The sequence below is a fragment of the Neopsephotus bourkii genome, unplaced genomic scaffold (assembly GCF_033783945.1).
Source record: "Neopsephotus bourkii isolate Nb327-2 ecotype Australia unplaced genomic scaffold, CSIRO-AGI_Nbou_v1 NB_1810, whole genome shotgun sequence".
NCBI lineage: Eukaryota > Metazoa > Chordata > Aves > Psittaciformes > Psittacidae > Neopsephotus > Neopsephotus bourkii.
The window spans coordinates 391,960-411,522 of record NW_026902283.1 but is presented as its reverse complement, the minus strand read 5'-3'; the positions used below and the strand labels follow the sequence as shown (position 1 = coordinate 411,522).

The 19,563-nt window shown below is 37.0% G+C and overlaps 2 protein-coding genes across 2 annotated transcripts in view; one reads left to right on the top strand and one right to left on the bottom strand.

The window, feature by feature from the left end:
- CWC27 (CWC27 spliceosome associated cyclophilin) overlaps positions 1-9,306 on the bottom strand; it is a 128,049-nt gene extending 118,743 nt beyond the window's left edge. The window contains exons 1-8 of the mRNA XM_061342661.1: positions 9,142-9,306; positions 6,828-6,924; positions 5,048-5,160; positions 3,501-3,644; positions 2,536-2,634; positions 2,267-2,370; positions 1,558-1,627; positions 460-539 (exon numbers count right to left, since the gene is read on the bottom strand). Coding sequence (XP_061198645.1) covers positions 460-539; positions 1,558-1,627; positions 2,267-2,370; positions 2,536-2,634; positions 3,501-3,644; positions 5,048-5,160; positions 6,828-6,924; positions 9,142-9,183 — 749 coding nt within the window. The 5' untranslated portion in view covers positions 9,184-9,306. The remainder of the gene's footprint in view (positions 1-459; positions 540-1,557; positions 1,628-2,266; positions 2,371-2,535; positions 2,635-3,500; positions 3,645-5,047; positions 5,161-6,827; positions 6,925-9,141) is intronic.
- A 188-nt stretch (positions 9,307-9,494) lies between these two features.
- Positions 9,495-18,915, top strand: SREK1IP1 (SREK1 interacting protein 1). Its single transcript, XM_061342671.1, has 5 exons — positions 9,495-9,595; positions 12,489-12,536; positions 14,432-14,572; positions 16,689-16,767; positions 18,313-18,915. Exons 1-5 carry the CDS (start codon positions 9,583-9,585, stop codon positions 18,500-18,502), a joined length of 471 nt encoding a protein of 156 aa, XP_061198655.1. The 5' UTR covers positions 9,495-9,582; the 3' UTR covers positions 18,503-18,915.
- Positions 18,916-19,563: the final 648 nt, after the last annotated feature.

The following is a 19,563-nucleotide window of genomic DNA, read 5'->3' as shown; positions in this document are numbered from 1 at the left end:
ATGCAGCAATCCAGTAAAGATTAGTATTTATTAAATAATGCCAGTAGCTGCCAGGTTCAGAACAGAAAGAGGAGTACTTTTTACTGCAGCAGACATAAAGCTGTGAATAGAAACAATATCATGAGAGACTGAGGAAGCACTTTGATGAGAGATCTATTAAGGATTATTAAACAGATGAATCACATTGAACTCTGACATCCCCCTGAGCTGAAAGATGGAGGCTGGGTAGACTGCTCAATTAAACATTATGCTTGCCCTGCTTTTATTCTTTGTTGGGCATCCACTAATGGCCAGTGCTGGTGACAGCATAGTGGGTTGGAGGAACATTTGGCCAGATCCAGCATTGTCAATTTTTAATTTCTTAAACAGTGACAGACAAAAAATGAGTACACATGATGCTAATCAGATCTAACATCCTGAAAGTAAAGCTGTTCTGGAAACTGGAAATCACATATTAACCTTCTGACAGCAGGAACTGAGCTTAGATGTGGATCATCCTTCAGCAGATCATGACTACTTTTACTTTTTCCCTTCATGCTCTGTTAAAAAAAAAGGAAAGAAAAAGGTATTATCAGTTCCAGTGTTTGAGGGAATAGATGATGACAAAGGTAATGATAAGAAAATTTATTTCATGTTAGCTTTAGCTTAATCAATAAATACTTTTAACAGCAGAACAGAGGAGTTCCAGGAAGAGGAGCATCAAGTTAAAAACTACTGTTGTGGTAAACCTCTACTATCATCCTGACTGATACCATCTCACTGTAATATTGACCATCATTATTCACTGCTGTCTTTTGCATTTTTAATTAAATACTGAGGACGATTTTTCCACCATGTGGTACAAGACTCACCATGATGTAGTCTGATCATTAACTGAAGCAGGTGGGTGGCCAAAACCATAGTGCTCTCAGGAAATAATTTGCTCAGCAGTACAAATCAGAATGACTGTTTTTTAAAGAAATTTTTAAACTAGCCATATTTAAAAGGCAAATTCAGTTAAGGAAAATTAACTCAGAGACTACCTATGCAACCCTAGTTCTGTGAATGTGGAGAGCTCACAATAGTGTAATATTTAGTTATGACAACATATTATTTTCCCCACAGCAATCCCACCTCATTTTGCACACAGAATGGATACACATAAGAAGATAGAGCTAAGAATGTGCTGGCAGTGAACAAGTTGATTTCAAACCCCAGGTATTTTACCAAGAAATCACACTATTATTAAGAATAATTATGTGAAGAATAATAAAGTACCTATCACCTCCATGAATTTTAAATGGCAAATGTAGATCCACACTATGAAGTATCAAACTTCATGTTTACGGAAATGTAAAAATATCACACAATAAGTGAAGGCACCTTCAAAGGTACAAGTTAAAAACCTCTATTTTTTCAACATGATAAAATAGAATCATAAAACCTGACATAATTTCTAGTATTACTGTTCAAAACTCAAACATAAGAACTAGATTAAAAACTTTAGAGCTTTTCACAGACATGTAAAAAAGGTAACCTTAAGTTAAAAAGAAAAATAGGGACGATTTGGTATGATACCTGACTAACTCTAATGACTTCCTCCTCTTCTTCTTCAGCTTCTTCACCAAAGGAAAGCAGGTTAAAATTTCTTTAAGAGAGAAAACATATTTTCTAGTAGATCTTTACATACTATCTTACTAACATTCCATAAGCTTTCAATGTATTACTTTCATACTGTATGCAATTTAAAAAAAACAACCCCCTTTTCCTGCTAAATGTACCAATTTCACTTTTCATTGCATGTTTATGACCACCAAATTTCATTCACAGAAACAGAAATTTCTCATGTCAGAATGCTTTTTGCTAAGTGTTTTAGTGGAAGAGAAGTGATAGCTGATAAAAGAAGTTCAAAAGTCTCAAAGAGCTGAGCCACAGCCTACTCAGCCTACTCATTAATACATACTAACTTCAGCGTCATCTTGGTCACAAAAGAATTATTGCATATTCTTGTCATGGGAAAGGCTTAAGCCACCTTTTCCTCTCTTATACAACAAACTATCAGCATGCATGAAACAGGTACAGCTCAGCTGATGTAACAGTAACCACTTCAGTCAGTGCAATTAGATTCCTTATCATCTCAGAAACAGCAAAGTAGGTTTTGTTAAATTAGAGAACGTTCTCTGTGCATCTTGGTAAAGCAGTGTTTCGAAACCAGAAAGAGAAAATTACCAAGCTGCAAATTAAATGTGAAAGAAAATTAACCACCACTTATGTTGCATATATTTACTTTGTGCCTTTTACTCTGGACTTTTTAGTTTCTTCTTCTGGTTTGTCCTTCTTCAGTTTTCTATTTGGTCTTGGAACAATGTCATCAAAAGGATTAAACAAAACCTGTTAAAAAAAAAGTAATCTTTAGTAAGTGTTTTGTTAAATGATTCTATATTTTAAAACAACGTATATAAACCCATGCCAAGTTTTCATACTAGAACACTGTTTTCTCAACACAATGAACAAAATAATTTTAAAAATTTAAATTTCATACCAGAGCATGCTCACCTCAGTGCTTCTTATTTTGTGTGGACTGAGAGGTCTCTCTTCCTTGTCAACTTCTACTTCAGCCAGGCGCAACATGTTATATATTGTATCCCCTGTAACCTGTTAAGTTTACAAAAAAAAAAGTTTGAAAGGTCTTGCCTATGATTTTTATTAATTATTCTGCAGTATGCTAAGCAACTATTATGTAAAGAATTTTGACAATACAAATGATATAGGAAATATCACTGCCTTACATGCTGTCTTACTGTAAGCATGCAAGACTTCTAAAAGACAGCAAGTACGATGTACAAAGGTTTGGGTTTTTTAAATATAACTGCCAAAGTTGAAGGAAAACAGGTAGCTAAGCCTTAATGTGTGAGAGCGCATTCAGGGGAAGATGTCAAATTCTTATTGTGAGCTGTTAAACAGGAAAATAAAAGACACCGTGAAATAAAAAACAGTTGGCTTATTTTCTTTCAACAACATCACCAGTGGTAAATTCATCTCATGTTTTTCATTTTCTTTGTTTTCTTGGGCAATTGGAATTTACAATCAAAATTTTCTAAAATGTCACTAGCATTAGATGAACTGGTTAGTAAGACAGAGCCAAAGTAATATTCAAAAGATTATCCAAAGAAAGCACAACACAAAAATGTAATCAAAATTTTCTAAAATGTCACTAGTATTAGATGAACTGGTTAGTAAGACAGAGCCAAAGTAATATTCGAAAGATTACCCAAAGAAAGCACAACACAAAAATATAATTCAGAAGAATAACAACAGCAAAGTAGGTAATTATGGGAACAACCCATACAAACATGTCTATTAGACATGGGATACACAGAGAACAGAAACAGCTTAGAAAGCAGTGAAATAAATTTCAAATGTACATAGCAGCAGACAACCCTAAAATAGCCTTTGAACACAGAGAAACTCATAGTAGTTCCTGTCACACTCAAGCTAGCACTCTAGCCTGTATAGCAGACCTTTCCAAAGATTGTGTGCTTGTTGTTAAGTTCATCTGCACGACCCAATGTAAAGAAAAATTGACTCCCGTTATCGTGGGGCCCGGCATTTGCCATAGCAACAAGTCCTCTTCGATTAAATCGCAATCGCGAGTGGAACTCATCCTGGCGAGGACAGAGAGAAAAGAACATGATTTAAGTATGAAAATATTTTTTCTACTTCTTTAGCTACATCTCATTTACATCAATATGCACACACAGAATATTCGCTGTTAATTTTATTTCAGACAGTAATAAAGCCAAAGTCTTTTGAAACTTCATGCCAAAATTATATTTAAAGGCTTCTGTTTTCAGCAGGGATTATTTTTAGTCAATGGTTTTTGTTCTTAGTGCCTATAATAATGCAAACAAATGAACAATCTTGTTTCAAAAGAAACTGTAAACATGTATCCAACAAACACTGATATAAAAAAATTAGAAATTAGTACATCAATAACAGAAACATATCAGTAATAAAATTCTAAGTTCTGTTTTACTAACTTCCTCTTTTTCCAATCACTGTGTAACAATCATTCATTATTTTTATTGGAATTATTATCCTCCCAATATTTAGAAAATCCAAAGCATTTCTAAAAGTAACTACGTCTCTTACACGTATCGTAAAACCACTATTCTTGTCAACCATTGTATTTAGGCAAAAAATTCTAATTCCTGTAGAATAACTGAAAGCTCAGTAACAGGCTGCAATAATACAGTATTGCAACAATTCATAGGAACATTTTCTGGACTATAAGAAGACAGAATATGATTACTGTCAAAGCAAAGCTGAAGTGATGAGTAACATACTAATACCATTATATACCATTAATAGAATGGTTCTAAAAACTGCAATATTGAGATACATTAATTTTAAGGAGCGGTGCTTCCACAATATTGGTAATATTTTTTTTCTGTTCTCTGATCATGTAACAACCCCTTCCACAAACTTAACATTCATGTTATAAGTCTACTCTGGCAGCAGGGAGACAGAAGGCCCAGACACAGGCTATGCAGCTTTCATCATGAGTTAAAGGTGCCAGTCCCATCTGAAATAAAACAATCAGGCAGAACAGGACACGGCTGCTTTGCATGTGTAGCTTCACTCAGGATCTCAGCCTCCTGGTTAAGAGATAAGCCATGCTAGTATCAATAATATTAACAAACACACAAACAACATTCAAAGACCTTTGCTAAATGAGAGACAATATGTGTAAACAATGTACATTTCTGCATCAGAGTTTGCCACAGATCAACAGTTACTCTTCACTCTTCCTTGCCTCACATGAACATGTGACATTCACATTAGGAAGGTTATACGTTTATCATAGTATCAGAACACCCAGAGTTAAGAACTCTCAATTTAAAAAGACATATTCAAAAATACCAAAGAAACATGTGAAAGTAAGTACTATACATGTATAATGATGCATGTCGAATGTCAGGTTTGTTTTTTCACAACCTAACATAGCAGGATGAAAAACTAATAGAGAATAACCAAAAATTAATGCATAAGATATACAGACGCATACCTTGAAGGGAGCTCCATAGATTGAATCTCCACCTGATCCAGTACCAGTGGGATCACCTCCCTGCACTATGAAGCCAGGCACTACTCTGTGAAATACTGTGTTATTGTAATACTCTAAAAAAAAAAAAAAAAAAAAGATATTAAAACCATGTAAGTGGTCTCAAAATCAGACTTTCATATAAATGTCCAGAGCCTGAAGTTGCAGAAAGCAAGTACTGTAACTGGATTCTGCTATTTCCACTGGGTTCCCTCCTCTTCCACTGTCCCACTAAGTGTGACTGTATCTCAGCTATAGAGTAATGCTGGTGACATTCATGAAGGAAAAAAATAAAAAAAAAATGAAGTGGTACCATATGTTTCTGTTTCAAAAAACACTGCCAATCACCAACAAGACGGTATAAATGAATTCTTTTCTCTTCAGCTTTCAAATTTTATCACTGGAATGATACTACTAATGTGTATCAATTTAAATGAGAGCTAAACCTAGTATGCTGTGTCCCAGCCAACATCTCACATAAATCGTTAGCCATATACATACACCAAATTATTAACATGTTCACTCAAGAGCATGGAACATGGGTGTCTTCCCTTTCACCACCTTCACTGTACCTAAGCCAGTAATTTTCACAAAATGAAACATGTGGCACATTTTGCTCCCTAAGTTATTTTCTTTCATCTATATACCCATCCATCTCCCCATCCATCTATCTGTTTATCCAGATAAGTGATATGAGATCACAGGACAACAAATGAATGAAGACTTTACTTGACACAGATTTCTGGGTTTTGCTTTTTGTTTGTTTGTTTTTTTCAACAACTACAAATAAATCTGCAGGATGCTGCAAGACAAAGCAGGATCTGAAAATGTTGCAGCAAAGACAGATCTATTAATGGATGGTTACATGTTAGGATATTCACAAGAGAAATACTCAAATTTATTATACAAAGCATAGGATCCTACACAGCAGTCAGACAAACTTAGAAAGGAAATAAAACCCAGTTTTTTAACACTGAGAACAACTGAATTCTTAGCACTCACCAAGAACTAAGAAATTGATTCACCATTGTAAAAGATCTCCACATTAGGTGTAAGAATAGGGAACAAGTTGGATATGTGCTGGAGGCACAAACACTAGACTAGTATTTTTCTTTAATAGAGGACTGCTAAAAGAACTCTTAACCACTTTATAAATGCATACATGGAATAATTGCAGCAGCTTGAGAGCACATAAAGGCACAGGGTCCTTCACAAATTCTTGTTACAGTTTTTCCAATAGGGAGCTTCTCACTCTGGTACCCACTGCTTAAGTGAAGAGCACTACAGAGCCTCCACCAACAAAAACTACAGCAAAGGAAACATTAGAAGAGCTCATGAAAAAAATTATAAGGTAGTAAAGATGGCGATACAGAAATGTGAATTTTGGAGCATGTTCAATACCGCATCATTGCCATTTCACACATACATTAAAGAAGCAGTAATATTTGTAGAGACTTGGTGAAAATAAGCCTTTTCAAGCTTCTGACATTTAATTTTTCACTAATACTTGTCATTTGCTATACTGGAGAAAACTCACTTAAATTATTACTTTTCCCCACTGGGTTTATTAATAACCTTGAAATACATGCCTGACTGTTAGTTAATATTTTCTAAATACAAATAAATTTATTAACATATTAAATGTAAAACATAATTATGACCTCTGTTTTACAAAAAAAAAACCCACAAAGATTGCATAGGAAATAATTTCAATAACTCATCATTAATCTCATTCAGTCATCACCTTCCATACAAAGCTGGATGAAATTTCGACATGCTTTTGGTGCTTCTTTTGACCATAATTCTATATCTATATCTCCTGCTGTTGTTCTCAGCAAAACCTATGAAAAGATAAATAAAGACACCATTAGTTTTATTGTAACTTAATCACTTATCAAAGAATATATCCTGGTTAAAAAATATACTTCTGAACTCATTATATACTAACAGTAACAGACATTTAAATGTGCCAGGTTGATACTGTTAGTTTAGACTGTATTGCCAGAATACTATTCTAGAAAAAATGCTACATATTCTAGAAACACTACCTGATTCTATATAGTACAATATTACATATATTGTGTATATACATAGTATACAATAAGCACTATATATAGTACATAATAAGCACTACATATTCTAAAAATATAAAACATATCATTCTAGCCAGAACTGTATCTATTCAGATAGCTTCCATGGAACAATAGTCAGTGTTATACAGCATCATAAAGTTTAATTATTTTACTATTTTCACCCACAATCAAATCCCCTTGAGGTACACACCAGCCTTCCCCATTTTCCTGCATTACCCACCAAGTGCACCCAGGTCTTTGACTGAAAGCAATCCCATGACTGGGTTTGCCTTTGTCTGAGGCAGGAATAACGCAGAGTATCTTTCTTAGCATTTTCTTTATGTGTACTACAGGAACTTTATCACCCTCTACAGTAGGTAAAAAAAGATCATTTCAGAACTGTATCTGAATAAACGTATAATGAGGCTTCAAGAACAATGACCTGGTGCCTGACATGATAGATACTTCGATACCCTTTAGCGCTTCCATAATGAAACAACACAGTGAAGAAAAAAATTGCATCATAAATCTCCAAAACCATATACCTTTCTTACAAGTAATACCATTCAATACAGCGAGAGATCATAACAAAATTAAGAACCTAATCACAGAATCATAAGAATCAACTCAGTTTGAAAAGACTTTAAAGATTATCAAGTCCAGCCATTATCCCAGCACTTCCAAGATCACCAGTAACTCATGTCACTAAGGGCCTCATCTACAGGCTTTTTGAACGCTTTCAGGGATGATGACTCCACCATTCCCTAGGTAGTCTGTTCCAATGCCTGACCACCCTCTCTGTGAAGAAATTTCTCCCAGTATCCAACCTAAACTTTCTCAAGCACAGCTAGAGGCCATTACCTCTTGTCCTATCACTTGTTACCTGGGAGAAGAGACTGATCCCCACCTCACTACAACCTCATTTCAGTTAGTTGTAGAGAGCAATAAGGTCCCCCCCTCAGCCTTCTCTTCTCAAGACTAAGCCCCTCCAAGGTCCCTCAGCTGTTCCTCATCACACTTGTGCTCCAGAACATTCAGCAGCTTCGTTGCCCTTCTCTGGACCCACCCCAGCACCTCAATGTCTTTCTTGTAGTCAGGGGCCCAGAACTGAACAGAGGATTCTGAGGTGCAGCCTCTCCAGTGCCCAGTACAGGGGGATGATCACTGCCCTGGCCCTGTTGCCACACTAATACTGACACAGGCCAGGATGCCGCCGGTCTTCTTTGCTTCCTGGCCATAAACTGCTCATGTTCAGATCCTTTTCCACTGAGCAGCTTTCCAGCCACTCTTCCCCAGGCCTGTAGTGCTGCATGCAGTTGTTGTAGCCCAAGTGCAGGTGACATTATCCACAGTGCATTGATCCACCCTGCCCAGATCCCTCTGAGCAGAGGCAGAGCTTTTCTATCCTCCAGCAGACCAACACTCCCAGCCAGCTTGATGTCATCTACAAATTTACTGAGAGTGCACCCAATCCCTTCATCCAGATCCTCAACACAGACATTAAACAACACCAGCCCTAACACTGAGCCCTGAGGGAAACCACTGGTGACCGGTCGCTAACTCGATGTGACGCCATTTACCACCACTCCTTGGCCTCTGCTAAGATACAGTCAAGAACAGAGAAAATTAAATGTAATGCTTCAAGCACAGCTCTGTGTTACCTATCCACACTGCACGCCTTGTGCTTTGACTCAGGCAGTGTTTTTAAGGACTATTATCACTTCAACTTTGAGCAAACCAGCACCACGACAAAAACCACAGCCATCACCACACACATACATCGCACACCCTCCTCGCCTGTCTTCTTCCCCCATTACAACACAGAATTTCTTCACACCTCACTCGAAAGCACGCACGTACAGACACCCCAGTAGCAGACCCCCGCCCGCAGCCCCCTCACCTACACTGCACTGTAACTCCCATCTCGGCCTACCTTGACTACACCTACTCTTCGCCCACCGCAGCCCCTGTCGCAGCAGGCCTCACCTTGCCATTGGTGGGGGGCTCCTGGATGTAGATGTTGCTCATGGTCGAGAAAGGAGCGTCCCAGCAGGTAAACAACTACTCAAGCTCGACGCTCAGCTCCCCTTCTCCACTAACTTTCCCTACCACTCCGAACCTCCCGCCATCTTGGGCGCCTTTATGCAGCGAAGGGAGATAGGGAGGAGGTTGCCCAAGCCAGGAGGAAGAATGAAGGGATAAGCGCCCTGCCAAAGTCTCTACGAGAATCACTGAGGAAGAAATTCGTTTGAGAAAGACTTCTCCATGTCCCTGCAGTCCCTCTCTGTGGCTTCTGTCAGGTACTGAGGTCCCCTGCCCGCCCTGCGAGTGGTACGGTCGGAGAGTGCGCCGAACAAAGCCTTCCGGCGGGGAGAGGAAGCCCTGCGGACGCGGGCCGGGCGGGCGGGAGCAGCGGATGAAGGCGATATGGCTCTGCCGGGTAAGGGTGCCGCGCCAGACCTGCGGAGGAAGGAGAGAGCGACCGACTGGCTCCAGTGCTGGCGTGTTGGGAAGGGGAAATAAGCGGCGGGGTGATGGAAAATTACGCGGGGAGCTCGCAAGATTGTGTGTAGTAGCTGAAAGCGTGAGGCGGGGAGGGCGGCGGCGGCTGCGGCTGCTTGTCGCGTCTTCTTCAGGCCGCCCGGAGAAGCGTTGCTTTGGTGTGCACGGCCGGCATTCCAAACCAGCCGGCCTGGGGGCAGCGGGAGGGAGATGGCCTGGAGGAGGCCGCGCGTCGGGCCAGCCCCTGATGAGCTCAGCCCTTCGTGCAGTCCCTTCTTTCTAGACCTGCGGGGTCTCCGCCCAGAGGTTTGGATGAGAGAAGACCAGGTACTGTGTTCCTCTTGTCTATTACTATAAGGCACCTTGTTTAAAGTTGTATCCAAAGAATGGTTGTTGTCAGACTTGGTTTTCCTCCTCGTCGTTTGTTATGGATTAAAGCTTGTGTCCCAGTATATTGCTAATTAAATGGACCCATCGAGAATAATGAGACGGGAAGTGGAAGAACGGCTTGCACTGTATGCGAGGTATTTGGGTCTACGTTAGCCACATATATGGCCACTGCTTAAAGATTTCTTGATCCCAAGACATGAGGAGTGTTTGATTGAAGAACAGCTGAATAAGCCTGAGCCTTGGTAAGCTTCTCCTGAGAAAAGAGAAGACCTTACTAAGCTTACTTCCATTCCGGAAGGGGTTCTTGAGGAAGACATCTCATGTTTGCATTCAGAGGTTTCCAAAGATTTTTCTGCAGCCTCGTGCTCTACTGAACGAGTAAGGTCCTCAGTGGTGGTTGCTGCTGTGTCAGTTGTAAGTCTGGAAGATTCACATCTTGGAAGAAGAGAATGAGAACAGGAAGTTTCATAGAATCATAAAATGGATTGGTTTGGAAGGGACCTTAAAAATCATAGTTCCAATCCTGCTTTGGGCAGGTACAAGTTACTAGACCAGGTTGCTCAAAGCTCCACCCAGAGCGGTCTTGAACACTTTCAGGGATGGGGCAACTGCAACTTCTCTGGCAACCTGTGCCAGTAATTTAATTTAATAATCTAAAACTTCACCTAGTGTAAAACCATGCTTCTAATATTCTTATTTAAAGCATTATTATAACATTATTTATTTATTAGAATTTAAATTATTTACATTAATTAACAATTACATTTCAGTCTCAGGAATTTGGTGTATTTGGTGGCAATGTTCTTGTCATCTGCTGGGTGTTTCTTTTGGAAATCCTGGCAAATGGCACCTCCACGTATTACAGGAGATATTGCGATGTGTGCCTGACCATACTGATCTGGCTTCTATGGAATACCAACTCTTTCTTTACCTGCAGGTCAGTTACACAGTAGCACCAAAGTTTACTGAGGATTTCAGAAAGCTGAGACAAAGTACATAGTATGTAGCTTGGGTGATATTGCATTTTATTCACAAGTTGTAGTGAACAAGCTGATACTGTTTCGAGTATTTCTTTGAAATGACATTGCAAGACACAGGTATACTTTTGTTCCTTGTTTCTTGGGACTTTCTGTGTTCCTTACCTCTTTACCTCCCATGGGTTTTCCTCAAAAGATAGTTATAAAACAAGCACGTACACACTGCTGAGTTTATAGACCTGGAAGGTGACATGCCATAGTAAGGTTTTGGATCCACAGAAAACCTTCTATCATAATAGAATATAAGTACCCTTATTGCTTAGCTTTCCGGTGCTCTTCAGGATGTAGACCAGTGAGTTGTTGACGTTTCTAAGTTAATTTTTCAACCTGGGGTTTGAAGATTTATCTTGTTATTTTGAGTAGAATTTTCTAAATGCAGTGCTTGTCTCAGTAGACAAAAGTTTAAATTCATGGAGCTGATGTACCTGCTTTCTGATTCACTAATTTCTGTCATGCGTTTCTCCTTGAATTTGCTTAATTATTTATTTAAATAAATTACTTAGTTATTAAATAAACTGTATGTAGTTGTTTAAGTTGCTTTTTTATATGTTTCATTAAGTTGAAAGAAGGGCACCATTTGATTTTGAAAATACAGTTGTGACTTTCATGATGGATATTGGCCTATCTTTGGGGTGCAGGTCTCTGGGGTTTCTCTTCTTCTCAGTCATGTCCTGCTATGTCTGTTTAACTTAACTGTGAGATCAGATGGGAAAATCACACACTTGCTGTCCCTAAAATTTGTGCTATTCTGGTCCTCCTTCCTGTGTAGCATTTACAGATTTTTCTGTTACTCACTTCACTTTATTCCACATTTGCTTTCTTGCACCATTAGTTCTTTTTATTTGGCATCATGTTGTCTGGGTTCAGAATAATTTAGTGAATTAGCTTAGCTTTTTTAAAAAAAAATAAAATTGCTTTTGTCTTTTGTCACTTTTCAGGATGATTTTTTTTTTTTAAATTGGCTTTTTAACACAGTTCTTGTAATTAAAATATAAATTCCTTCAGAGTTCCCAGTGAATGTTTGTCAGTATCCATGCACTACTAGAATTAATAAGTAGACCTGTAGTGTGCAATTAGGTACCACTGGAATATCAGATAGCTATTACTGTGTTCGTGCTGTAACAAAACAAATGCGTAAACCTTCAGAGACACAGAATAATTGTTAAAATTATAATAGATCAGAATAAATTAAATGAGAATTTGGCAGTAGACTGATGCACAGAAAAGTGGCCTTAGACATGCACTGGTATGCTTTTCTTTAGGTTTTTTTTAAGACATCTTAGTGTACTTAATACTCTGAGGCAGGATCACTTCTGTCTATATATTGACATTATCAAGCTAGGTTTAAAAGAAGCTTGACGGTTCTGTTTAGCAACCCCTAACTGATGAAATTTTATCTTTCAGGTGGAAATAAGGATAACATCAGAGCTGGATGCAAGAAGTGCGGCTACCGTAAGTCTGTAGTAAGCAATATGGAATTACAGAGTTTCTTCAGTTTATGATGTTGGAACTGCCTTTTGAAGAGTGGAGGGAAATAAGAAAGAAATGTTCTCCCTTGTTGCACAGGGGAGAGTTTAAATTTTAAAACTGTCAGTTTAAATGATCATATTTTTAAAAATTATTTATTTTCTATACATTTTCTAGCTCCTTACACCTATTTCTGCATTTGAAAATTCTTGAGTTTTCTCAGGGAAAAAAAACCCACAAAGTATGCTGTTTTATTCACGTATGCTACGTTTGCAATGCAATTACTTGACAAGCTTTGAATTGAATGCATGGTCTTCGATATCTGTTGAGATTAGCATTTGTGCTTCTTGTGAGTCTCACTGCGAACTTAGGCAAGTGTTTCAGCTCAACTTCGATCTGTTTTAAAAGAAAAAATAGTTTAAAATCTGTATGATCTTCTGTGTGAAGAAAACACACTTATTTGTGTATTCTATGCTTCAAAAAACAGTTCTGTCACAGGTTCTGTTGTTAAATTTAGCTCATAGAATCATAGATTCATAGAATAGTTAGGGTTGGAAGGGACCTCAAGATCATCAAGCTCCAACCCCCCTGCCATGGGCAGGGACACCTCGCTCTAAATCATATTACCCAAGGCCTCATCCAACCTGGCCTTGAACACTGCCAGGGATGGAGCATTCACAATCTCCCTGGACAACCTATTCCAGTGCCTCACCACCCTAACAGGAAAGAATTTCCTCCTTATATCCAATCTAAACTTCCCCTGCTTAAGTTTTAACCCATTACCCCTTGTCCTATCACTGTAGTCCCTAATGAAGAGTCCATCCCCAGCATCCCTATAGGCCCTCTTCAGATGCTCTATCATACAAGCATCTCTGTGGCTGCTCTCCTGATGAATAGAGACAGGTCTTAGTGAAGACTTGAGTCTGTTAATCACTAGCTCTTACTTTTAGAACAATGGAGCAGTGGGCAGTGTTTGTCAAGTAAATCGTGTTGAACTTTTAACAGCATGATTTAGTCTCTTCTTTTGAATGAGTGTTATGTGAGATGAAGGGAGAAAAGCTTGCTTCATTATTTCACTGCTGACTTTGCCTCCAAAAAATTTTGTCAAAGAATTGCTTTGTATATCTGTTCTTCAAACATAGCTTGGATATCAATATAAATTTAGTGGTTCATTTCTACATGCAGTAAATATCAAGGTTTCTGGAAGATAATAAAACTTGCACTCAAATCACACATTCTGTATTTATGTTCTTAAAAGCTCTGTCTTCAGATGTATTTTGATATGAAGATGAGTTTATTTCAATAATGACTTGAATTCCAGTGTCTTTAGCTTAGTTTCTCCCACATCATACCTTCACTTTGTTTTATATGTCTTTATTATTCCAGTAGGTTTACTAGCTCTGGTCATGATTATTGAGATGTAACTTAGAAAAATAAAAGTACTAGCCAAGTAGTACCGCAGTCAGTATTAAGTACTGGTTGTTAAAAATTGTCTCATAAGCAAACAAGATTATTCTATAACACTAAAGGAGGCAGATATGTAACACACTTGCCATGTTTTTGTTTTTTTTTAATATTTTGCTTCATGCTTTTAGGTAATTTCTTCAGGAGGGATCTGAGACTATTAAAAAAAATAAAAAAAAGGTTGGACAAAATCTTGAAATTAGGTATAAGGGAGAGGTCATAAAGCACTCTTAAAGGGATAACCTATCAAAATTCTTTGAGTTTTCTTCAAAGTAAGCCTTCTCCGTCCTTGTTCACAGATTGCTCCCTAGCATTTTTTCACTTCTCAAAACTGAATCATACTAAAATATATGTTCTTTAGTTTCTGATGGTTTTGGTAAATAGTTTTTTTCTTTCTGAATATTTGTTTTGTTCAGCTGGTCATCTGACATTTGAATGTCGAAACTTCCTCCGGGTAGATCCGCAAAGAGATATTGTTTTGGATGTTAGCAGCACTAGCAGTGAAGACAGTGAGGAAGAAGAACTACAGCGATTGCAAGCCATGCGTGAAAAAAAGAGTAAGATGTTGTTGGGGTTTGTTTGTTTTTTTTTTGTTTGTGTTTTTTTAATAAATACATTGGATAGTGGGAACGCCTATTTTATCCTTTTTTATACCTACTGTTAGTTCTTTTCAGTCTGTGCTTTAAAACTTGGTCTTTTACTTCATGTGCTCAGGCTTCAGAGATTTGCTACACTGACATCTTTTTTTTTAATTATCATTAATTCCTGTCATAGCTAATTACTATTGTACGCATTTGCAACATCTTGAAAAGGGCTTCTAAACGCAGAAGGTTGTAAGACTGTTACTAAGAAGCTGCTTAGGAGAAAATGACATGGACATTCTGAGTTAATCTGTTGTTTATGGCATGTAGTTTAAAAATCTTAAAGTTAATAGTAACTCTTAAAACTAATGACAAATATGACAGTTGAATTTATTTCCAGGTTCTAAGTTGTGTTTTGACTGAAACAGCTAGTGAATTGAACTTAAATGTTCATATTTGGAGAAGTACTGTTCTTTGTAAGGTCTGAGCATCAGTTGTTTGTCAGAGAGAGAATCGGTGGGTTATTTAGCAGATAACTTGAGTTCATTCAAATTTGAACTACTAAGAGGCTGTTCCCCTCCCTCCTTCTTAGGGGAGGTTGTTCCACCGTATGATGTTTTAAATACATGAATATTCTTCCCCTGTGCCCCTTGAAATGTTGTCTTTTGTTCTATTGCTCTCACATTCCAGGCTCACATTCAGTTCCTACTATACATATTATTTAGAAAGGAGAAGGGGTAGAGAGAACCTTGTAATTTGCTGGAACACTTAAAAATACATGGATAGTCTGCTTCTCAGGAGTACTGAGTTGGTACTGCAGCAGTCCTTTCTGTTCCTTTCTGGAACAAGTCTGTTTGGAAAAACTTGTTCTCATTATGTACTTTTGGATATAAGGGTTTTTTTGGCCTTAAACTGATTGAAGATGGATGTCTGCAGGAAAAAGAGCTGTTTACTTGATCTTGTAGTAACTCTGTTTATTATGTGTTCTTTCTTGAATTGTGGCTGCTATGTGTACTGTAAGGAGATATGGATCTTTAATTTTCCATTATCTAGGCAGGATTTTGCCATTTTCAGGTGGCCTCATCTCAAGATTTTTGCACTATTTTCTTAAAAATAATACTGGGTGCTTGTTTACACATTCTTGTGCATGGTTTTTAATTGCTCCAAAAATAATTTGCTTTTTGAAACTCACATTGAATTCTTTAAAATTTCACTCGAGAACATACTGGTACCAGTAATTTCTGTTCATGGTAGCAAAAGAATAACTGCACTACCATGCAGACTCTATGGAAAGTTATTTGTATGATAGAAATAAGATTAAATGCTCAAAAGTTGCTGTCTGTTTTAAGGATAAATTGTAAAGCCAGTATTTTCCTGTTAGCTGACATTGTCAGGTGTACTTATAGAGTGGATTTGCATTTCAAAAAATTCAAAAATACTTTCTGAACTGCTATAGAAAAGTCTAAAGTCAAAAATTTCATCCAGTGTGATAAAAATACTGCTTGTAAGTGAAATGTGAAGATGCTGTACAGTACTGTAAAGTGTCAGGGCAGGAAACAAACATGACCAGATAGGCGGTGACTTTCTGTCAATTTTTGTGGACACTATTGACAGTTGACTCCAATGTATCTTAGTTATGGCATAGCTATTTTTGCAGTGTGAAATTAGGATGTATGAAAATAATTCAGGTAAGCCTAAGGGATTGGTTTTGTTTTTTTTTTTTTTTTTGTTTTGTTTGTACCTTCTAGTAAAATGATTTGTTTTCAGACTTGGGCAAGACTTTTAAAATACAGAAGAATGCATATGAAAACCTAAAGCTGATGTAAACTTATACAATCACAAGTTTGCTACATTTTACAGGCCTGCCTTCATTTTTAATGGTTGGATCAAAGTCATTAGGATGTAAGTTGTATGGAAAGTTCTGCTACTCTGCAAAATATTTCTGAAATTACTATACTAGACCAGAATTTGGAAGAAAGAAAAACTTATAACAAGCATTTTGTGGTAATATTACATTGCTATTGAAGGCATGCTTTTAATGCTCATCTTAACTTAGACAAGTGTTTTGTAAACTGTAACTTTTTATCCATAGATTTAAATGAGGAAGAAGAAAAAAAGAAACAAAAACGAAAAAGCAAAGAAAAAACAAAATTAAAAAGACCAAGGAAAAGGTAACTCTATCACATACCTATTTTATTTTCAAAATAGAACTTCAGAAATACTTCTGATGTTTGGGTCGTTTCTCAGCGAGCGCTGCTTCTATTGATGCAACTTTATTTGCAAGTACATCTTTGGTTTAAAAAGCTTCCTGTTCTCTGGTGAGAACTTGTTTGTTCTTTGAGATATACCAAAGCCCTAGGCTCTGTGCTGTGGATTTAGGACCCTGGAAGTCTAGAAAGCTCTAGCAAGTTGGAGGTCTGCAGGTCTGAGAAACCAATGCTACTTCTGACTATTCAATGCTAGGCAAGACGTGGTGGGAAAAGAACAATGAGTCAGGAGGAATATGGAGTTGGTCCTGAGCTTAGAGAAACCTCTCTGCAGTTCAGAGACTCTAAGATTCATTGTGTGCATGCATGTATGTGTAGACATACGCACTCTGAGTAACATGTAACTATTGGAACACTTCTGTAGTTTTACTTAGCATGTGTTGACTTTCAATGTTACTGTTACTGTAGAAGCCTAAGTGAAGTGTTACTATAATTTCAAAGGGAAATGCCATAATACCCAAATCTATTGTGAATCTGAGTTTTGGCCTGCTGACTGATTTTTTTTTTTAAACTTTTTTTCTTTTTAGATAAGACTATAGTCTGGTTAGTCATTAGGATTGTTGATGAGGCAATATCCCAGGAACAGCATTGAGAGCTAGGAAATATATTTGAAGGCCACAGTATGGTGTTTTTCAGAAATAATCAAACAGGATTTATCACCAGTTGTATTGGCATTTATCTCCTTCCTCATTTACATAAAGTAGCTCTAACTTAAACTTAGTAGAAAGGAGTCAGTCTGCTGGCTGTAGTCTTTACAGTCAAGTAATTAATAATCACATAAACAACAGCATAAACCTGCCCTCTTGAGTATAATAATCCTGACTTTTCATTTACTGTCATCTTAATTCTTGGATATATGTAGTCACTCATCACTGCTTAGAGATCAATATTAGCAGCTGCAAGACCATTCAAATTTGTTGTACATATTTCTCTTATATTTTATATGAGAGAAATACAATAAAATTTGTCTAACGGTGTTACTATAGCATTGTTATTGGTCATAAGATATTTTAAAAGCTGGAAGCTCTATCATATTGTCATACTTTCAGGTTTCAGTCAATCTGTACTGTCTTCTTAAATGTTGAAAAACAACTTGCCTATTCCTTTGTTACTTATCATAAGGTAAACATACTGCTTTTCTGACATAGTAGTCTAATTAGATAGTCTGATTATCTGTCACAGTAGTCTAATTAGAAAAGTCATTGTTTTCTGGCACAATAGTCTAATTAGATAGCCTGATTATCTATCACAATAGTATAATTAGAAAACTCATCGTTCAGTTGAACATGCAGACCAAGATATCATAAGCTTTTCAGTGGATGTACATATTCTACACCACGTTCAATTTGTGACATTATATAAACACTGAAATTAAATCCCCTGCATTATGTTTGTGGCATTATTCTTCTTTAATTATATATCAATTTGTATATATAATTTTTTTCCTAGATCTTCCTCATCAAGTGCAGCTGAAGAGGATGGGCCAAAGTCAAAAAGACAAAAAACACACAAAAAAGAAAGGGAAAAGGAAAAAAAGAATAAATCTAAGAAAGGAAAACATCATAAAAAGGAAAAAAAGAAGAGACGAAAGGAAAAAAGTTCACCTTCTGATAGTTCAGACAGTTCTAGTAGTGACTGAGGTGCTGGCCTATTTTTGTGTTCATTTCTATAGAGATGATTTTCCTTTCAAATCAAAATTATTATGCTTTGCAATCCTGCTGTTTTAAAATGATATATATATATATATATTTTTAAGAAATCTCTTTGCAAATATCAGTGCTTCAAACTATTAAATAGACTTTTGGGAAAAAGCCTGTTCTTCTGTTTAAAGACGTGCAAGTCTGATTAGTTCTCCACTCTTAAGTTCAGTTGTGAGTACTTGTGTTTGGAATCCTTTACTGTAGGATATGGTAAACTTCAGTTTGCAAGTCTGTGTGTAGAAAGATGTGGATTTAAATATGTGTACTAATAGAATGAGTAAATCAAACCTGGAAATTCAAATGAGATTTTCTATTATGTTATCATTTAAATAAATGTATGTTTTTTAGAACATTTTCTGCTTACATACATTAATCAGTGAGTGCAAATATGAAATAGTATTTGGGTCCAGAGAAGGGAAGAACAGGCAGTGAGAAACTAGAAGAGATTGCTTCTTCAAAATTATCTTGTAAAATTGATCTAGTCAGACTGTGAAACACGATTCCACATTCTTTTGGCAGGATCACTGTAAGCAAGCTGTAAACAAACAAAAACAAAAGCAAACAAAAGCTATTATTCTATGATTCTGTTAATTTTTCAAAGTATTTTCTGCCTAGGTTTTGTTATTTTACAATTATGGCCATTTCATCTTAAGCATAGGTATAAAGTGCCACTTCCTAACATTAGTTGTCTGTCCAGCAAGATTGTTTACAAAGTTCTAAGAACTATGTTAATACAGCATGTGGTGATTAATACTTACGTGAATCAAAATGGGAAATTAGAAGACTGACAAGAATTGTGAAGACTCCATTCATTCTAATAAAACTCTCACTGAAAATTTAAAAACCAAAGAAATAAGCCTCTTGCAGAATGTCAGCAATACATCATGTTGAAGTCAGTAGCAAAATATACCATTTGCTATCAGGAGCAATGTTAAGCATGTCAACATTTAATAACTGGGTTCGGGGGTATCCAGTTCATATCTTGTACTGTGGTAGGGTA

Coding starts and splice junctions, on each gene's coding strand:
- SREK1IP1 (XM_061342671.1), top strand. Junction 12,537..14,431: donor ATGCAAGAAGTGCGGCTACC/GTAAGTCTGTAG, acceptor TGTTTTGTTCAG/CTGGTCATCTGACATTTGAA. Junction 14,573..16,688: donor AGCCATGCGTGAAAAAAAGA/GTAAGATGTTGT, acceptor TTTTATCCATAG/ATTTAAATGAGGAAGAAGAA.